Source organism: Varanus komodoensis, unplaced genomic scaffold (assembly GCF_004798865.1).
Source record: "Varanus komodoensis strain SLA01 unplaced genomic scaffold, ASM479886v1 scaffold27, whole genome shotgun sequence".
NCBI classification, from domain to species: domain Eukaryota; kingdom Metazoa; phylum Chordata; class Lepidosauria; order Squamata; family Varanidae; genus Varanus; species Varanus komodoensis.
In genome coordinates this window covers 11548813-11570545 of record NW_025335701.1, presented here as the reverse complement: position 1 = coordinate 11570545, position 21733 = coordinate 11548813, and the positions used below count along the sequence as shown (strand labels likewise).

The 21733-nt window shown below is 50.0% G+C and overlaps 1 protein-coding gene across 6 annotated transcripts in view; it reads right to left on the bottom strand.

The window, feature by feature from the left end:
• GARRE1 (granule associated Rac and RHOG effector 1) overlaps positions 1-21733 on the bottom strand; it is a 53190-nt gene that overhangs the window by 15479 nt on the left and 15978 nt on the right. For 3 of the 6 annotated variants that reach the window (XM_044434326.1, XM_044434330.1, XM_044434329.1), the window contains exons 2-8: positions 13605-13830; positions 10870-12177; positions 5772-5978; positions 3889-4029; positions 3463-3558; positions 3208-3369; positions 1743-1901 (exon numbers count right to left, since the gene is read on the bottom strand). In XM_044434326.1, coding sequence (XP_044290261.1) covers positions 1743-1901; positions 3208-3369; positions 3463-3558; positions 3889-4029; positions 5772-5978; positions 10870-11337 — 1233 coding nt within the window. In that variant the 5' untranslated portion in view covers positions 11338-12177; positions 13605-13830. The remainder of the gene's footprint in view (positions 1-1742; positions 1902-3207; positions 3370-3462; positions 3559-3888; positions 4030-5771; positions 5979-10869; positions 12178-13604; positions 13831-21733) is intronic. The other 3 variants (XM_044434327.1, XM_044434331.1, XM_044434332.1) reach the window with 1 other exon arrangement.

Here is a 21733-nt window from a genome sequence, read left to right as displayed (position 1 = left end):
GGGAGATTAGCTGGAGAAATCATCTGTCGAAGGATAAATAGACACACCCCAGTACTGACCCTTAATTACAGTGGCCAACATTACTCGGTGCCTGGGCAAGTTTGCGTGTCACGCCAACACAATTATATGGTAGTAAGCCACCGGGGGGGGGGGGGGGCTCAGTTCTACAAACAACCCACGGGGGGACCAAAGACAATCAGTCTGACCTGGGGTTGTTTGCTCCCTCCCTGCCCATGATCCTCCAGGAGGTCTCCCAGGGGACACTGCAGGAAGACCGAGTCCCCCCACCCCCGTGACTGGGAGGCCGTTTTGGCTAGCCACAGCTTCTCTGCAGTTTAATCCCCCCACCCCACCAGGGACTGCAAAAGCTGAAGTCTCTGTTTGACAGCCACCAGCCCCTTCAAAATTCCCAAGCAGCAACTTGGCAGAGCTGTCTGTGCCTGGCAGTACTTTTATTTTTTTGCTGTACAGAAAAGCGCATTTTTCACATTATTTTTTTTAAATAGGCACAGCTGCACTGTGCCTGTGGAAACCCTCCCCAAGTTCCATTACTTTTGACAGCTGTCAAGTGACAAACTGTCAAGAGAAACCAAAGGCCCCAGAAACCTTCGCAGGTAAAAGGAGCACTTTTGTAGAGTTTATCTCCACGTTGCTGGATGGGGAAAGAAAACCCAGCTAAACTTTGGAAGGCTCTTCCTTAGGAGGCAAAGAATCTCAGGATCTTCTGCTATATGGAAGATAGACCTAGCTGTCACGGTAAATATACAAACCATTATGCCCGCATACGTTCCTGTCAAACACCCCCCCCCCCCCGACTAGTTCTGGCAGAAAGCCTGTTTTAAAAGGAAGCCTGAGTCTTGCTCCTGCAACTGGGATGGTGGTGGCCATTTCCACTTCCCCTGCAGCCATAAGGAGGTGGACACTGGAGGACAGTCGGGTCTGAACAATAATGTAAAAAACAAGATCCGAGTGCCTCACTGCAAAAGAGAAGACCGGCTTGCCACACCATTTCGTGGGCAAAGCTCTCCTTGCGGCGTTGCCCCTCACTTGATGGCCACAGCTGTCAAATGGGAAGCCCTGTGAGGAACAGCCTCAGTTCGCGCAACACGAGACTCCCCCATGGCTTGCCACCAACAACCGGTCGGCACAGCATGTGAACCCAGTCACTGTGTGGTTTACTTAAAGGGCGGGTTATTATGTTGAGCCAACACGATCAATAAATTCCAGATCGGAGGCTTTTATTCTGTGGTTTGTCATTTTCGTAAGTCAATACGATTATGAAGAAGCCGGCAGGTTAATGATGTCACTATGTATATTAACAGCCAACTCATACTCTGAGTAATCATCCTTATACAGTCCAAGCAACATCATGCAGACACAAAAAGAGTCTCTCAGGCACATGGGGTGAACCTGCAGCCTGCAGAAAAGCAAAAATAAAAACCACCGCCTTTGTCAAAAACTCTGAGGGACAAAAACAGGAACAGTGCATGTCCAATGACACTCGGGCTGAAACAGAAAAACAGCACAGGAAGAGGGGAAGGGAACAGGCAGCCCGGGAAGGAAGGAGGCCGGCAGGGCAACCAGCCTGGAAGAGAGAGCTCCGTGTGGCAGTGCTGTGCTAAACGGGGCCCACGTGCCAGAGGAGCTCTTCCTTCTTTCAGGACTCGGTTATCATCCTTGCGTTTCTGTCCCCCCGCCCTCTTTATGGTCTGCCACATCGTTCTCCTCTCGTGGCCACTTACCAGCCCCGCTTGGCCAAAGAGCAACTGGACCGCGGTCTTGCAGGCCCCCCGCCACGTGGAAGGGCAAACCTGGTTCAGCACTTCGGTCACGGGAGAGTCGTCCCGCGGGGTCACGCCGTTGTGCCACCCGGCTTCTTTAATCAGCTGTATCATCGTGTGCTGCGAAAGGAGAGAGAACGCTGGCAGCCGCACGAGACATTTCCTCCACACCCAAGCCAACAATCTTCCGCTGTCGATAACGGAAGTGCTCCGTCGATTAAGATGGCTGAAGCGCCCACAACCCTCACTACTGTCCCAAGTGCCCGCTGCTCCTAGGATCACCTAGCGGCCTGATGGAAGCAGATTTTATTCATTATTAATTAACTACAGCTCTATACCCTCGATCGCCAAGTCTCTCTGGGCAGAATTGTCGTCCATGTTGGGAAAAGCTGGCTTAAATCAACATGGTAAACAACTTATAAGTTCTCCTTCAGCACCAGCTTGAATAAGAGTGGCCCTTCTCTCGGGAAGTGAGTAGCAACTGCCTTCAGAAATGGGATTTTCTCAATTTCAAGCAGACAATGAACTCCGCATGCTGTCATTCAGTATGTGCTGGAGAAGCACCTTCACAATCAATGACTATGCAAGCACTTAATGGGCTGTTCCTGGACTCCTTTGCCTTATTAATATAAATGGCCATGAGATCACCGATGCCTCCCAAAGTCGATCCTTCTGCAGTAATTCAGCAATCCTGCTGGGTACCTTGAGCCAAGTTCTGACCCACCACAGACCCCATATTCTATTTTTGTTCTATTCACCAACAGAAGTTAATGCAACATCAACTTCAGGACAAGGGCTGGATCTAGACTGGCGCTGGGGCATCACCTCTGTTCCCTCCTTCCCAGGGAAACTCTTCTAATTCCCCGCAACTGCTACCCAGAGGCAGAGGAACCCACTGGATGGGGTGAGGGTGATGTGGGTGGAAGGGCCCAGGAGATGGGGCAGAAGGGCCTTCCTCATGGAAAGGAGATTCTGGACTGAGCCCACAATCAATGCCACGTCTTGCCCCCTGGCAGCATTCCCTGATTTTCTTGCTCTTGGTTCAGAAGGACAAGAATCACTTTCTGGCACGTTCAAATCGAGTCTTTATGGAGAGGTCTGCAATGGCGACCCAGTCACATCCAAAAGCCAAAGCCCCACACTTAAGCTCTCAGCAGCTTTGAAAAGGGCAGGACAATCAGCAAGCCAGACAAAACACCAAAGCCCCCGAGGCTGCAACAATGAGCAGGATTACAGTCGCTGAATGTGACCATGAGATTTTGGAGCACGATTTTGCTTACAATTCAATATGCTGCCTTTTCTTTAAAAGTACTTGCTTAAACAACACATTTTTAAATGTTTGCTTTGCGCACAATTTTTACATACACAACTCTCTGGCCAAAAGTTGCTGTCCTTTCACCACCCAAGTTCGACCGAGCGTTCTTACCGTTTTCAACTTCAGATTATCTGCTGCAGATTCATTAAAGGAAATTCCTTTCAGGAAGTGGGCGCCGATCTGAATGGGAACGGTGGGGAGTTCGCACTGAATTGGCTGTGGAGGAGTCTGCCTCCGCCCGGTCTGCTGGGCTTCAGCATCGCTGCAGCAGCCCTTAGAACAGCACACCAAAGCAACATGTCAGGAAGGCATCCACCTGCAACCCATCCGCCTTGCCTGCTGGCAGTCAAAGAAGACAGTCTCTACCTGCAAACTTGCTTCAATCGCCTTTGGATTCAGGTGGAAGCCAGCTTTCATCGCATATTCACAGTGACCCAAACTTTCCAATGCAACTTTATATGCCTGGTATTAAAAAAAGAGATCACAGGGCGTTGCAGGGCTGAAAATATACACCGTGTTGAACGAGAATCAGTGCCATCTCTCGGCTACTCTGCATGGCCTTGGAAGTTCCTTGAGAGGCCGTGTCCCCCGCCCCGCTATCCAGTCGCAGCCCTCCTTCTTTGGAGGAGTCGAGCAACGTTTGCAGCATAGCCAGGGGCCCAGTGGTCAGGACATCCTTACTGCTTCCTCTTAGCCTCTGTGTGCCCCTGAAAACTGCCCGCCCACGCTCTCCCACCCAGTCCCCACGGGGGCGATGCCCTGAATGCCGACCACGGCATCAAGGCGTCTGACCTGCAGGGCACTGTCGATCTTCAGGTTCAGCTCTTTCAGCTGGTGCTCCGGAATGGCCACGCTCTGGGAGCAGAAGAGCTGCTGTACCTCAATCCCAGCCAGGCGGCCGTCACAGCCCCGCTCTCTCAGACGCGACGTGGCCTGTGAACGGGAGGCCCAGCGAACCGGTAAGAGGGTGCAGCCGGGACTCGGGAGTGACAGAGGCGGCCTTGGTGGTCCACTAAGATGGAACTCGCGGTGAACCATCACCACGTACAGATCGTGTCTGCACGCTAGCCGTGCTTGCATGGGGAGGAAGGCATGCAGATGGGGCTATGAGCTGATTCAGCAGGGCCCCTCATTAGCAGTAGGATTTATTGATGGACCTCACCAGCGTGCCTGCAAATGCTAAAGTCTGTGTCACCCGTGTCTTTTGCCTTCGCCTAACAACTTCTTTAAAAGTTGGAGGGAGCAGCTGCACCTCCCTTTCTCACGATTCATTCAGCAGGAATGTCAGGTGAGGCCGGGAGAGCAGCAGCCTTGAATCCCCGTTCGGCCCTGGAGTGGACCGGGGACCCCGGCCAGCTGTCACCCTTCAGCCTTAGCTATCCAACAAGTTTACTGTGAAGATAAGGGGAGAGGGGGCATTTAATGAAAGAAATAAAACTGGAGTGGGAGAGGTGCATGCGCTTGGGGTTTTATCTTTCCTAGCCAAAACCCTAATTATGAACTAGTAGTCTGATTTTAGTTTAGCTTCTTGGCCAATTCATCAGAGGCTTTCAAATAACGTTCAAGAGTTATTTCTAGCCTAATATATCTAAATTTGCAGAAAGATCACATTGTCTTTCACATGCACTGCATTTACACGAAACATATTGATTTGTACTATTTATATACAAATATCTAATTATACTGCTAACTAACTTTAAAATCCTTAAGCAGTTCCCATATACCTATTAAAAGCCTCATTAAATTCACATTTAAAATCCTATTTAAAAATACAACACAGCACAATTACAACAAGAATAGTAATATGGAGCAGCGGCACATGTGAATTCGCTCAACACACCACTTGCCAGCAGCCACACCACCTTGTTCTAAGAGCTGGTGTACCCCAACCCAAATCTCTCCTGGCCTCTTTGGAAGCACCCATGGCACCTCAGGTATGCGCCTCACCACACCCACACCCCGCCTGACGCTGCGGCGGGGGTGGGCAACTTGTGCCCCCCGAGTCGTCTGGCCTGCAACTCCCACCCGACCCAGCCTGTGCGGCCAATGCTGGATGATTAAGGAGCTGCAGCCTAAAGCCCCCAGGCTGCCCACTCCTGTGCCACCAAATCAACCGTCTCTTCCTGGTACTTCCCATCCTGCTCATCTCTGTTTCCTTCCTGTGCCTTCCGCAGTTTTTTGGCAGACCACCTGCCCCTTTCCAACTAGCACGATGCACATGCAGGTCCTCCCTAAGCTGAAGCCGGGCCCACTGACCCACATGACTCCAGGGTGTGTGGAGGGGAGCTGCCATCTCCTTCCCAGCTCCAACTGGCAAAACTGCAGGCATCATCTGATGCGACACATGGCCCTGGATTCTGTCTTCAGAACCTCACACTGGCTGGAGACGCCGCTGGACTTCACCACATTACTTAACCTTCCTGACCCGGAAAAGGCCCTGGATCTGGACCTTGTCATTCTGTGACTACAGGTGTCCTGGAGGAATTCCACCCACATTCTGCAGCAACAGAATCCAAGGCATGGCTACAGGTTGCTCCTACTACAAAAAGCAAACCTGCTAATAAATACAGTCAATAAATCGCAACACATTCAGCAGAACGAGGAGCACAAAGCCAGGGAAGACAGCAACTTCTCCCACGCTGCCCCGACCCGGCCACGCAGCGCCACGCACTCACCTCTGCCGCTCCTCTCCAGGAGCGCACTGCTTCTTCCAGTTCGACGGTGGGGCTCACGCTGGAGGTCTCTGCCACACCCGAATGCTTTCTTTCCTGAGCTACAGCTTCAGTGAAACAGCAGTGGGCCACCGGCTGGACCTTCTGCAAAGCTTGGGACAGAAACTGAAAATGAACCTGCACCACCGTCAAGAAACATCGTCCGAGTACCTATGAAAATGGAAAGACAGACTCCCATTGGTCAGGAACGGCCTTCACACAATTCATTCTTTGCATGCGCATTCTGGCATTCGCACTAGGCTCTCACGTGCGTGAAAACATTTGGATGTCTCCAAGATAACTGTTTGACTTCCTTTGCACTAAGTGTGAAATTAAAGAAAACACAAAACATCACTTCAGAAGCCTGGCAGCAAGGACATGGGAGACGGCGATATGGAAGCGTCATTTGGAGGCAGCCTCACAGAAGTGAGCGGATCGCATCTCTGCTAGAGGTACTATTTTGAGCATTCTGTAACAAAGAATTGCGATGAAGTGCACATGCTCACATCATCTGAGAACCACATGTAGCATGTATACGCATCACATGGCACACAGATACACGGGTTCTTTCTAATGGCATCCTTTCAGAATGCACTTTTCCTGTATCGGCAAGAATTTGTCAAGAAAGGGGCCCTTTCCCAGCCTGGTGCCCTCTAGGGGTTTTGCACTCTAACTCTCCACAGCTCCGACCAGTATGGCCAGCGATCAGGAATGCTGGGCGTCCTGGTCCAAAATAACTGGCTTTGAAAGGCCAATGAAATCAACTGAGGCAGAACGGCTGGTGGCAGGGGCTCTTTCATCCCCATCATACCATTCCATTTAGTCTCCCTCCGACATTCCATGGCAATTCCATCATTCCCTTTCTTAGTACACAGTTCAAACGCTTCCGTAAGCTGCCCGACCTGCCGAGGGACTTAGGTACAGCTCCCTTGCTTCACAGTTTCCCAGGTGGTATGCAGAAAACCCTTGCAAAAATTATGCTCTTCAAAATAATTCTTCTGGAACCAGCATCGCTCTCTCCTCATGGAATTCGGCTGAATGCTGCTTAAAAAGTTCAAACTGAGGAGACAGCACAGCCCTGGGGCGATGCAAAGAAAAGGACGCTCCCGTCTTTGCAGGATGCCGGCGGGGGCAAAGAGCAAGTGCTTGGTTGCGCATCTGGACTCGGTGGCTGTGGCGCACCTATTTCTGATCCCCGTGCCGCACCGGACCTATCAGGAGCTCCAGGCTCTCTCGGCAGATGAGCAAACGGGGTGGGTGCTTGATTCATGCATTTTAATGGTACACTGTGGAAATGTACAACACACAGGACACCCCCTCACTTTACAACATGCTGGAGCTCCAAATTAAGAGTGCAAGCTTTTGAGGTCCTGACTTAACAGATGCAACATGCTGACACGAGTGAAGATGGGGAAGCCGGCGAGTCGCCCGGGGCAGCTCTGAGCATGATGCAGAGCACGAGCGCAAGTGACCAGCATTTCCACGTGCCAGTCAAAGGTGGGGGATATGAATCCCCCCAAATGCTGTGACGCGACCCCTCTTGGCCAGCAGGGGTGCAGGAGGCAAGGGAGCACAGCACGGAGGAGGGTGGCCAGATGCTGTTTCAGCCCTGTGCCACTGTCAAAGTCACTGGGAGAGACAACCGGCAGCTTGCAAAGGCGCCAAGTACTTTTGGCAGCGTCATCGCTTACCAGGCACTGGAGACAGGATTCAAATCCTCACTCAGCCACGGAGCTCAGCTGGGAGGCCTGGCCCAGCCACCCACCTCACCACCTGGACTTCCCCATGGGGAGCAAGCAATGGGGTGCTGGCGGAGGATCACGGGAGCTGCCTGGCGCTCCTTGGAAGAAAGGCAGGATCTGACCATATTAGTAGCAGACCATATTCCACCATTTTGCTTCTTACTGTCCTGCCAGAACTGAAATCATGCTGGAGAACACAAGGAGCTAGACAGGAGGCCGCCAGCCCCTCGGGATGCTGCAAACCTTGATGCTGCCTCAGTTGTCGCTGGCCTGAAGGCCATTTGCAAGGAGGGGCGAGCCACTTGCACCGTCCCCGAAGCTGCCTGGGAAATGGGGATTGGGAGGGAAATGGAGTTAGTGAAGGTGCCTAGAAAATGGGGTGGGGGTGGTGCAGCGGGAGACAGACATGGGCCACTGGGGGTTCAGCTGGGGCAGGAATTCCAACTTCAAGCACTCGCTCGCTGGGTGACTCTGAGCAACCTCACAGGGTTGTTGTTGTGAGGAATGTGAACTGGAATCGAAGAGGATTGTGCAAGCCATCTTGACCTCCTTGTAGCAGGAAAAACAGTGGGATATAAATACGATGTCATAATAGGCAAAAGGGAGGGGAAGGTGGCTGTTCTTGCTAACGGAAGCTTTTCGTCGGTAACTCTAGCCGACGGAATCCCGTCCCTTATCTCTGGTATCAGAAAGCAGAGAGAAGAGTAGGGATTCTCTTGCTCGCATTAGCCATGGGAAGTGAGGCGTTTCTATTCCCTGAGTTAGCAAAAGAATCCGTTCCTTATCTCAAGCCACGGAACGGAGCAGAGGAAGGGATCACTTTGCATTCACCTGCAAGCAAAGCTTCGTGCAGAATCACAGCCGTGTTTTGCACGGCGCAGCAAGGCACCGGACTGCCGGAAATGTCTTGGCAGGCTACTTTTTGCACCGCTGCTGTACAAAAGACAGGCAGGAACACAATGTACAGGTGGCCAGAGATCAAGTGTGCCTCCCGCGAAAGGGGGCACATGCTAGCTGATTATCGGCATGCATCAAAAAATTAAATCCCCGATCGCCCCCTTGCTCACTGAGAACAAAACACTCACATGGGGTTTGGAAAGCTGTGTGTATATTTAGCATTGCCCTGAAAGAATGCGCTGCGCCTGGCTGCTCGCGTGTGTCCGGTGCAGATGGCAAGGTAGCGCATGTGATACAAGCAACTGCTACCATGCAGCAAAAATAAAGTGCCACCTGTCATTTCGACTTACTACAGAAATCCCCGAAGGCAAACAGGCAGGAGAGGCTCACACATCCACAGCCCCTACGAAGTTGCCGCTCCTGCACAATACTTTCCTTTTTGGATTCTTTTTCTTTAAAAAAAAGTCTTTGAAAGATTCTGCTCCGAGAAGAGCCAGACAGGGCTCGCTGCCAGCGCCCCCAGGAACCGCCAGAGGACGAGCAGGTGACGAGGGTAACACAGGCACATTCCATTTCACTTCTGTCATCCCGGAAGCGCTCCAAGTTGAGCGCGCTGGAAATGCACGTACTCACACGAGTGCCGAGTTTCACCAGTGTGGGCAAACAGTGCTGGTGCAACACACCAGGAACGCTGGTTGCAAAGCACGAGATGGGAATGGCATGGGAGAAGGAGAGGGGGAGCCGTGCGTTTCATGCAGCCATCTAAAAGGAGCAGCCTCCCAAGGCCACTAAACCCAGAGCCGAAAATAACCCGGCAGCGCCACTGTATGCGGCAGGGCGAGGATGGCAGGGAACTTGAGAGCAATATCGCTTGTGCCCTCCGTCAACGCACAATGCACTATTGTGCAAAGGGAGGGTTTGCACAACACAACGAACTATTGCTTAGAAATAGCTCTGCTGCGTTGGGGCATCATATAACCGGGACCACTTCCTGCAGGATGGCTTGCGCTGGGGTGCCCAGCTCCCCTGACAGGATAGAGCTTCTGTTGAGGGTTACGGTGGCCGCAACGCACTGTCACCTCGCCCAAGCCCAGACAGCTGAGCTGCTAGGCCAAAGGAGCCTCCCCCTCCCTTGCTCAGCCCAAACACGCCGGCACCAGTGACAACTACTACACCAAGGACCCACGGGGCATTCTAGAACTACTGTCGCTGACTCGGTCTCCCCTGTGCCCAGCACAACCCCTTTCACAGCGGCGGTAGCTTCCCCCTGCTCGAAGACGGCTTTCTGCAAAGCACACGGCGACAGCTGCCGAAGGTCTCTTCAAAGTGCCCAGTCAGCAGCCTGGAGCAGCTATCATGGGTTCCACACTTTTTATTTATATACTTGAGATCTGAGAATTTCTTGTTGGTATTTTTTTTAAGCTGGTGGCTGGGCAACTCCAACTACCCTAATGCACAGCCTCGCCTCATCAATGCCCTGGATGATGTGTCCTGTCAAATTACCGGTTAATCTGTTGCTTTGCGTCCAGTCAGTAAACCGTGATGCTGAGTTCAGACAACACGACAAGCTGAACCTGGTTTATAGGCCATCACAGCTTATCATGTATACGAACGCAGTTACTGTCTGTGATTTCTACTTCAGACCGCAGAAGCACAATTACAAAATAATACTTGGACTACAACCCCAGCCAGTGTGGCTAACAATCAGGAATCCTGGGAGGTGTGGTCCAAGACCTCTGATGGACACCAGGCTGGGGGAGATGCAAGGCATTGCTGACTAGATGGATCAAATGATCTAAGGAGACCTGTTAGCAACATGCAGGTACGTGAGCGGGTGCCACGCGGAGGTAGGTCATGACCTTTTTTCCCCTGCAGTGGAGGGCAGGACACGTTCCAATGGAGCAAAGCTCAGGGAACCAAGATTCAGGGTGGATGCCAGGAAGTACTTTCTGATGGTTAGGACCTCTAGGGCATGGAATGGGCTTCCACAGGAGGTGGGTGCGGCCCCCTCGGTGAGGCTGTTCAAGGACAGGCTGGACATGCACATGGTGGGCATGTCATGAGCAGAGCCAAATGGAGACAGGGGGTCAGACTAGATGGCCCGGGAAGCCCCTTCTGACTCGCTCTGTTTCTATATTTCTATATAAGGCAGTTTCTTGGGTTCCTCTGGTGCAATAAACATCTAACCTATTAGGTGGGATACTGTGATATGCCCTAGCAGTCCGATAAAGAAAAGCTGCAATTCCCATTTTAAAGCTGTAGGCAAACAACACACTCAGTGCAGGAGAGAGGAAGATCGGTACCAAGGATGGCCCGTCTTTGCTGCAACGCTGAAACAGCCCCCACCAAGAAACTCGCCCACACCGGGCAATCGCAGCAGATGGACAAAACAGCCTTCACCAGGCGACCGGTGCCACGCTTACCTCGATGTCCTGGAGGCTGAACTCCTTCTGATCTTTGAAGTTCGCTGCTCCGGCACTAAGTTCCATGAGCATTTTTGCTATTTCTGGCTTTATTGCTGCGGTGAGTCGACTTGCCGCCTCCATGACGTGTCCCTGCACGTCCTTCAGTTGCATAGCTGCCTTAGAGTAGTGTGAGTTCCGAAACACGCTGCTGAAAAGCTCCGTGAGGAAAGCGCTCGCTCGGCAAAAGACGTTGAGTGCATCCAGATACTTGGAGATTCCCTGCTGGATGTCGGCAATCGGAGCTGCGTGGCTGCAGCCGCCAGCAGCAGCCGGGGAGACCAGTGGGGACGCTGCGGGTGCGTTCAGAGTCTTGCCCAGTTCCGGCACTTGGTACTGCTGGTGTTGCTGCACTTTTTGCTTGGACCCGCCAAGCAAAAAGCGCCGCTTATAGTCCATTTTACTTTCTTGTGCACTGCAGCAATACATAAGGAAGTGCTTGACAAAAGGTTCCTCGGATTAACAATTCGTTCTCATGAGTTGCTCCCTTGGAAGCGACTTAGGCATAGCAATAGTACAGGGCAATGCACATAATTTTCATCAGAGGCGTTTCAGAAACGAACCAAAAAAAGTACGTAACTGGTATCAGCAGTGAAAAAGGCAGCCAGGTTGCTGACTTGGTACTACTCAGTGTTCAAACGCAGCACCGCTGCAGTTACAAGTAAGAATTGTAAAAGCAAGCTGCAGTAAGTTTTTTTAAAAATACTGTATGTTTCCTTTTCAGCTGTCTACTGTACGCACCCAAGATACCATTTCAAAACAGGTATCAAAGCTGTCTGCAGGAGTTTTCTTGTTAATGCATTTTTGACACCTAATGTTAACATTTATTTACAATGAAGAGACCTTATCTTTAAAAAGCTGAATCATCGTTATAAACTTCTTCAGTTAGTATTAAGAGAGGAAGAGCGAAAGCAAACTCACTGCTCAACAGTGATTATTAACATTTAACAGGGCTTTCCTTAAAGGACTAGTGAACCTTCACATCAGCAGATCAAACTGTTTCTTGGTTTGACAGAACCTGTCAGTCAAATCTGATTGAATTCCCCATCGTAATACTGAAAAAAATGCACATTTGTTTCCTGGAGACGTCGCAGCAACACATTATTCATAAAGAGTGTTTGTTTTTATTGCAAGCCTTACTGCTTCTCCTTTTCTATGTTGAGGTAGTTTCCTTTTGATGTTAATGAGTGATGCTTTCGGAGTGAGCTTTTCTTGATTGTAGGGTCCAAAGGATGCAGAAATGTATTTCTAAGGCCTCTAGGTCATTTCCTGGCAGGGGAAAAATGATGAGATTGTAGTTAAGTGAGATGTTAATGTAAATTTTAACTCCAAGTTCACTGGTTACTTTCTAAGTAAACTAGTTCTGGATGCATCTTAACTCCCTCTCCCTCAAAAAATCCCCCGCAACCTCCCCAGAAAGAGATATAGTACAGTGAAGTAAGGCAACAATATAATCACAGAATCATAGAATAGCAGAGTTGGAAGGGGGCAAGGCCCAACCCCTGCTGTGCAGACCACCAGTTTATCTCTGTTTTGCACTGCAGACTCAACAGTGGTTGAGGGCAGCTGGCCACAGTAGAGTGTGACACCAGGCAAAGTCAAAGTGTTTTTCATTGGGTGACTTCTTTTTTGCATGGCTTGTTCCAAGAGTTATATGTATGGCTCGCTGCACTGTCTGAACCTGGGACAGCAGTTTCATTGTGGGCTGCCGGGGCTGGTTGCAAAGCTCCGAAAATCCTATGCTCTGCTGGCAGATGCTTGGCATAAAAGGGAGAGAGAGGGCTACCATCTGTGCCCCTCCATGTTCTTTCTGCAAAGATTCCTCTAAGAAAACTGCTGGGAGCAGGAGCTCTGAGGCTTTCAGATCGTGTAGCCATGCGGGTTTTCCAGAAAACATTCAAAGCTTTTGAGTGTGAGGTAAGCTATTTTTGCACATGGCTATTTGCATCGGAAAATGTTCCATTTGCACTGCAAGTGGTTTAATTTAGAATGTTCACTAAATTCAAGGAAAATGAACTAAACTAAAAAGTACTCCATGTTGATGTTTTGCCCCAGTACACCACAGGTATTTGATCTGAAACAATGCAGGGAGGAGATGACAATACACTCTTAATGTGATTTAAGTTGTGTTACATGGACATTTGAGCGTATGTCTTTTGAATTGTTTTCAGGTTAAAAAAGAAAGACCTCCAAGTATTTTGCAGTCCGAGCATCCTGCAGTCAGCATGGTTGGCTGGGAATGCCGGGAGTTATAGCATCACGGAAGAGTAGAGCTGGAAGGGGCCAGAGGCCCATTGGGTCCAACCCAGCATTCCCTGCAGGCCCCCCAGTTGAGGCATCTCTTTCTTGGACAGCTGTCCAGCTGCAAACAGCACCTGCTGCACAGATGAATATCAGCAGCCCAAAGGACTGGGCACGGTCTGCTGAAAACCACTGGCCTCTTCCACTGGGGCTATTCCCTGTCTCTACTTAATAGTCCCGTTTCATATACTTAGTAGGGATGATTACCTTAATTACAACTTCGAAGCTGCCAAGCCAGCCTTATATTATATTTGCAATTGACATAGATTTGAGTTTAACTTTATGAAATGGAAATAATGCTCTGGGACGGTTTTCAGCAAATGTTTCCGCCTCGTTTCAACCAGATCCTGCGTGTCTTCACTACCTCCCCATCCCTTTCCTCTTTGCATGCTTACCTGAAGTCGGAGCTCCGACCTCAGGTGAGGAACCTGCTGCACTGCTCTCCATGAAGGTTGTGAGGTTCGAGAACTCCGCTTCTGATCTCCTCTCCGGAAGATGCAGCAATGCATACGGTCTCGGCAGGAGAGCTCAGCAGTATCCTAGAGTCCCTGGATGATCTCCAAGGGACCACAGGATTGCGCTCTTAAATAGTGCATGCACCTTTTTTAGACAGTGTTGCTCCTGCAGTTCAATTAGAGAAGAGCAGGAAAAATACTTTTACTCCTCTCTGCTCCTGCTGTTTGTTCTTGACACTCTTTCCAAAGTGTCCCAACACCACCTGCCCTTTCCCTCGGTTGATCCAGCCCATAACCTGCACTTTCGGAGTCCACCACAGTTGTGGGAACTGAAAAGGAACAGGCAGGCCCGTTACTGTGTGGCTCAACGTGCCCTGGGCATTCAAGGTCCACTTTCCTGGAAGGCTTTCGGAACCTGCGTTGTACCTGTTACAATACGCAGGGGAGCCGAGCCAGGCAGAATTCTTCCATCTGCACTTCCCTGACAGATGCAGGTGCCCTCTCCTATTCTACAGTGCCTGACGGAAGTATTTACCCCCTCCACACACACACCCCCTTTGATTCTTCCACATTTTGTTGTGCAATAATCAGAAAGTGACACAAATTTAACTGGCACTGCTACCATTTGATATATGCCAGATGCTTCGCACTGCTGTGAAAGTGCAAAATGTTTTTATTGTGGCACAAAAGTTGAGCAAACAAACTGGCACTTGTTGGTTACAGAAGTGCTCATCAGTCCTGAGTCTAAACTGTGACATGACAAGATGCAAAAAATTCAGCGGGTGGTGAAGAGTGTACCTTAATGGTCTCTGACCTAGATGGGGTTTACACAATTGCAGGAGGAAAAGAAGCCACTGTGGGTTTTCCCCCCAAACCTCCCTTTACTGATGCATCTTCCCGTTGTCTAAACTTGGGAAGATGCATGGTTAAGGGCGCTCTTGAAACAACTCCGGAAGCCACAGCTGCTGTAGGAGGTTCTGAGCGTGACAGGGTCCACACCGGAAACATGCCTCAGGGCCCCAGTCCAAAACCACCTTCTTCCCGATCAAAAGCAACTTTTTAAAAGAAGCCAGAGTTAGGACGCCTAGCTGCTGTTTCCCTTTGGACAGGGGAGGTTGCCATTTTAGCCTGGAACTTGAGACAGTGACCACAGTTTGCTCCCCATGGAGAATAAAGGGGAGGCCAGAAAAGGCAAGGACCTGGATAAGAAGGGGTAGAAATCCCCCAAACAGCCCCTTGTCAGAACAAGACGCCCTCACAGCTTGGACTTCTTTTGACAGTTAATCTTCCACATACATAGGGTGCACAGCACCCCCCCGTGAAGTCGTGGTTCAGCATTCGCAGCCTCAGTCTTTCGCAGAATTTTCCTCGCCATGTGGCGGCTTGCTCACAAGGAGATCGTTTTCTCCGAGTGAGTGCAAACCGATCTCCTTGCGAGCAAGCCGGTGCCTTGAGATCGTTTTCTCTGGAGAAAACGATCTCTGCATGCACCCGCCCGCCCGCACTGCCTTGGCGGCCCGCACCCTTCGCCGGCACCTTTCAACTGGCCCTCCAAGAAGTATGAGGACCCCTGTTCTAAGGCTTCTGGCAATGAACCTCTGCCACATCCAAAATTCATGGTTTTTCGCAATTCGCGCGTGCTCTAGGAGTGCAACTGGTGGACTACTGTATTTTTTTTCCTACAAAATTCTGTGTTTGGGGGGGGAATGGCTGGCGAGCCGCAGGCAGCCCCAATAAGTTGCTACTGATTTAGATGAACTGTTCATGGGTGACCAAAGGGGGATCACAAACTGAGGTTTGAGACCCACTTTTCAGGTTCTCTGAGGGGGGGAAAGGGGGCTCCTGGAAGCAGTGGGGATGAGAAGCCTCTGCCGGCGTGAACACATGCGGGCTGTCGCATGAATGGGAACCTGCCCTCTGCTTGGAGCGCACTTCCCTAACGCCCAGGACCTGCTTAGCTATCCAGTCCATCCCCTGCTTCTCAGAAGTAGCACCTCTTGCACTCGTGTAAAAGTTACTCTCAGCCACAGAACGCCCATCACGACTTGCAGCTGGAATGCCAAACACAGCACAGAGGTGTCCTCACCAAATGTTTGCACGCTGAAATGCATGTGAACAATGGGCCACCTTATTTTTATTTCTTCTCCTTGTCGGCCCACATGTGCTCTGCTCACTTCTACATTCCACGTCTACAAGAGTTTGCGTTTCAGACTAAGCCAAATTCCTCTCATTATGCAAATCAGTTCACTGGACACTTGGCTATTGTAATGCAGCGTCCATCGTCCATCTCTTACAGCACTGCAGCGAGGAAGGCTAGAATGGCTTACACAACTTTCCTAGACATGCCCATGGTGGCACGCCGTGAGCGGAGCCGGCTGGAGCCGGGGGTCAGGCTGGATGGCCCGGGAGACCCCTTCTGACTCGCGCTGTTTCTATGTTTCTAGTCTTTTGAGCACCATCTCCCATGTGGAGTGAAGGAGCCATGAGCAAAATGCCTGCTAACTGCCACCATTTGACTGAAACACGTGCATGCATCTTGGTGAACTAGGTATAATCTACAATGATTAAAAAATAACTTAGTTTCAAAATTGGCAAGCAGAAAAGCTAGAGGCCTCCAAATGTGTACGTTTACAATAAAACGTTCCACTAAGAAACAAAAGATGTCAACCCTCTCTTTATAAACCACCAAGGGAATAAGGAAAACAAGGAAATGTCTAAGAAAGAAATTCCAGCTGATCATGGAGAGAAAGGATCAGGCCAGTGAAGTCATCTATTTCAGGCACCTTGACTATTTAAAGCATTTCCACCCCACCGTCCAGCCAAAGAGGCGCCCTTTCCAACACACCAAGGAGATGCACGAGATGTCCCTTGGTGGGCAAGAACAACTTCCGGCGCTAGCAGGACACTACCCACAACTACCTCATTCTCCACCACAGCCTTCTCCAACCGGGTGTCCCCGTGACACTCTTTTCCAACAACCCAAGAGACGACTCTACACATGGACAGCACCAGACGGTCTACACAGAAATCAGACTGACTATGTGCTCTGCAGCCAGAGATGGAGAAGCTCCATACAGTCAGTAAAAACTAGGAGCTGACTGTGGCTCAGATCATGAGCTTCTCGTTGCAAAATTTAGGCTTAAGTTGAAGAAAGTAGGGAAAAGCACTAGGCCACTCAGGTATGACCTAAATCATATCCCTGATGAATATACAGTAGAGGTTACAAATAGATTTAAGGAATCAGATCTGATAGACAGAGTGCCTGAAGAACTTTGGATGAAGGTTCTCAACATTGTACAAGAGGTAGCAACTAAAACCAACCCAAAGAAAAAGAAATGCAAGAAAGCAAAATGGCTGTCTGAGGAAGCTTTACAAATAGCTGAGGAAAGAAGGGAAGCGAAAGGCAAGGGAGAAAGAGAGAGATGCACCTAACTGAATGCAAAATTCCAGAGATTAGCCAGAAGAGAAAAGAATGCCTTCTTAAATGAACAGTGCAAAGAAATAGAAGAAAACAATAGAATACGGAGGACCAAAGATCTCTTCAAGAAAATTGAAGATATGAAGATATGAAGGCCATGATAAAGGACCAAAATGGCAGGGACTAACAGAGGCAGAAGAGATTAAGAAGAGGTGGCAAGATTACACAGAGGAACTATACAAGAAAGAGCTTAGATGAGGTGGTCACTGACCTCGAGCCAGACATCCTGGAATGTGAAGTCAAATGGGCCTTAGGAAGTCTGAGCAACAACAAAGATAGTGGAGGTGACAGTATTCCAGCTGAGCTATTCAAGATCTTAAAAGACGATGCAATAAAAGTGCTACACTCAATATGCCAGCAAACTTGGAAAACTCAACAGTGGCCACAGGATTGGAAAAGGTCAGTTTACATTCTGATCCCAAAGAAGGACAATGCCAAAGAATGTTCAAACTACCGCACCATTGCACTTATTTCACATGCTAGCAAAGTGATGCTCAAAATCCTACAAGCGAGGCTCCAGCAGTATGTGGACCGAGAACTACCAGAAGTACAGGCAGGATTTCAAAGAGGCAGAGGAAGTAGAGATCAAACTGCCAACATACGCTGGATCATGGAGAAGGCTAGGGAGTTCCAGAAAAACATCTACTTCTGCTTCATTGACTATGCTAAAGCCTCTGATTGTGTGGATCACAACAAATTGTGGCAAGTTCTTAAAGAGATGGGAGTACCAGACCATCTTATTTGTCTCTTGAGAGACTGATATGCAGGTCAAGAAGCAACAGTGAGAACTGGACACGGAACCACTGATTGGTTCAAAATTGAGAAAGGAGTTCGGCAAGGCTGTATACTGTCGCCCTGCCTATTTAACTTATATGCAGAGCATATCATGAGAAAGGCAGGGCTAGATGAATCACAAATTGGAATTAAGATTGCCGGGAGAAATATCAACAACCTCAGATATGCAGATGATACCACTCTCATGGCAGAAAGTGAAATTAAAGAGCATCCTGATGTGGGTGAAGGAGAGTGCAAAAGTTGGCTTGAAACTCAACATTAAGAAAACTAAGATCATGGCATCTGGTCCTCTCACTTTCTGGCAAATAGATGGGGGAGGAAATGAAGGTAGAGACAGATTTTATTTTCCTGGGCTCCAAGATCACTGCAGACAGGGACTACAGCCAAGAAATTAAGAGACACCTGCTCCTTGGGAGGAAAGCTATGGCAAATCTAGACAGCATACTAAAAAGAAGAGACATCACCCTGCCAACAAAAGTGCGTATAGTCAAGGCGATGGTTTTTCCAGTTACAATGCATGGCTGTGAAAGCTGGACCATAAGGAAGGCTGAGCGTCAAAGGATTGAGGCCTTTGAATTGTGGTGCTGGAGGAGACTCCTGCGAGTCCCTTGGACCACAAGGCGATCAAACCGGTCAGTCCTAGAGGAGATCAACCCTGACTGCTCTTTAGAAGGCCAGATAGTGAAGGTGAAACTCAAATACTTTGGCCATCTAATGAGAAGGAAGGACTCCCTGGAGAAGAGCCTAATGCTGGGAACAATAGATGGCAAAAGAAGGAGGGGACAGCAGAGAATGAGGTGGCTAGACGGAGTCACTGAAGCAATCGGCATGAGCTTAAGTGGACTGCGGGGAATGGTGGAGGACAGGAAGGCCTGGAGGATATTGTCCATGGGGTCACGATGGGTCAGTCATGACTTCGCAACTAGCAACAACAGCTCCCATCATCCTTGACCACTGGCCCTGCTGGCTGGCGTGCTGGGGACTGCAGGACAAAATATCTGGGCTACGATGGCTTCATTTAAAGTACTGATAAACGCGACTCCTTCAAACCATTTCCGGGTTTTACCACATTCATGCCTCATGTAACACCAGCCGGCTTAGTTCTGTCATTTCTGCTCTCTGCATATGGCAGCCGGAAGCACGGATCGCAACGAGCCATGATCTCTGATTATGCACAAGCCTTCCCAGTGCAACAGATTATGCTTGCGTGTATCACTGAAGCATGACTCTGTTCCAAGTTCAAACCATGAAATGAATCCACCATGTTTCTGTTCAAGGATTCTGTGCAAAAAGTGCCAATTTAAGAAATTTATGTATCACGCCCTGGCCTAACTTCCTCCCATCTTCTGCAAGTGCCATGAAGTCTGCAAGTTCTCAAACACCAGGGCAAAGGTAGATCAAGCAGCATCTTATGTGTCCAGGTGCAGGGTCCTGAAGACAGCAGACTCGGAAGCCTACGGTGTGCTTTACATCACCAAAAAAGATGCTAGCTACCTGGAGACAAAAATCCTACAAAGCTTTATGACATTTGACCCTAAAAGTCCTATGTCTTTGCCCATGGCCAACTCTTTTACAGTGAAAAGTAGGATTTAACTCAGTTTGTTTGACAGAGGATCACAGATTTACTTATCAGAGTGTGGAGTTGTTGTTATGTTGTTGTCGCTGCTAGTTGCGAAGTCATGTCCGACCCATCACAACCCCATGGACAACATTCCTCCAGGCCTTCCTGTCCTCCACCATCCCCTGGTGTCCTCTTAAGCTCATGCCGACTACTTCAGTGACTCCATCCAGCCACCTCATTCTCTGCCGTCCCCTTCTCCTTTTGCCATCAAATGCTTATGCTACATTTAGGTATTTTAAAACAAAGTATTTCAATATGCTCTATCTGTGGGAAGGCCTGGGCCATAAAGTAAAAAGAGTAAGAACTGTGCTAAAAGTGTTCATCACAAAGACATTTATTTACCAACTTGCATACCCTTGCCTCACATTTGAAATAATTTAAATAATATTAAAGATATTAAATTGAAATGATTTAAATAATATTAAATAAAATTCCATTATCCACACATCTCTCCTGTAGTCAATTCCTTTTCCTTTTATAAAAGACTGGAGGTTACCTGAGACCAAAGACAGACCCAAGAGGTGGGCAGAGAGCAAAACCTGCTGGGGCCAAGGGTCTCTCCAGCCCAGCACTGCACACATGGTGGCCAGCTGGCCCCCCACAAGACCCCTCAGGCAGGACAACTGCCCCCTCCTGCCCCGACTCCCCAGCCCACTGCTCCCAGCTATTTGGAAAACCAAAACTGCACTCAATTAGGAGAGAGGAGGAGGGAGAAGGGCAGAGTCCAGCCCCGTGTGTTGCCGGTGGGCAGCCATCACATGCAGCTGGGCGGGGGGGGGGAGGGCCACCCTCAGGCACGTGCAGGCGATACGATCGAGGCAGGAGGGTGTCAGACACTCCCAACGGAATGGAAGAGGCCCTCTGGCCCGCGTGGGATGGAAGCCACCTGCTGCAGGGAAGCGTCGCCCTCCTCCTGCCCAAGCCAAACACAGGCAACCTTCTCTCAGGTAGCCAGACATGACTGAAAACAGCTTGCAGAATGAGGGCTTTGGAAATGAGACCAAGTGCCATCTTGCTTTCTGGCACGCCCGCCAAAATAAATGAGAGCTGGACAAGAACGGAGGCATGTTCTTGGAATATTCCTTTGAGGGATTAGCTTGGATCAGACCTGGTTTGCCTGAGGAGGAAACCCCCGCCCCTCAGCCCACATCACGCGTCTTTGGGAGAGGACAGAACCCGAGGACCCTTTGAAACCTGCCACTTCATGGGCCCGATCACCCAGCAGCTCCCGCTTGTTCTACTGGGCTGTTGGCACAAAGGCATGGCCTGCCGGACAAGGCACAGCAGCCACGGAGGCAATGCTTCAGCCCGGCTGCCCAGCTCATCCTGGCCCCATTTAGGGCTTCCATCGCCCCACGCCCATGGCGGGGATGGCTGTTCAGGTCCAGCTGATCTGCCAGCCCACCCTAAGTGAGAGAGAGCTTGCTGGAAGCTTGGGGGAGAATGGCTTTTGCCCTGGGGGAGAATGGCTTCCCAGTCCAGGAGTTCGGTCTGCTGCCTCTTCCCAACGGGACTGCACTCCACCTGGAAAATCAACTCTCTCGTCTGAGGATATGCCCAGCTACCCCCAAACTGGATTCCTGCCATAGGTTCTACATGCAGCTGCCATCCAGGCTGCTCCAGAAGCTGGAGCCAGTGCAGAATCCAGTCACGGCTCGGCCGCTGCTGGGGGCTGCCCATGTTCAGCATGCAACTCCTTAGCTGAAGGACCTCTATTAACTGCCCGCTCACTGCCAGGCCAGGTTTTACGGTTGCGGTGCTAGTGTGCAAAGCCGTGACGATCTGGGACCAGGAAACTTGAGACAGCACTTGTGCCTTACCCACCTGCCGGATCACCAAGGTCACCGGAAGAAATTCTCTTGGTGATGCCACAGGGCCTGACGCTCCAACTGGAGCTTACCAGGAGAAGGGCCCCAGCGTGATGGTTCCATTTCTGCAGAACGGGCTGCTTCGCGAAGTCAGGCAGACATCACCACTGTGTTATTTTTGGCATCTGCCAAAGACAACTCTGCTCTGGGAAGCCTTCTTGCTGACCAGCCACAGTTCTGACAAGCCATCCTAATGTCAAACTTCTCCCTTCAAGCAGCCCTGAATTATTCAGCAAAGGGCAAGGTTTTTATTAAGCGAAGCCTATCAGCAGCTGACTTCCATCCTTTCAGAATGATTAAAACCCCA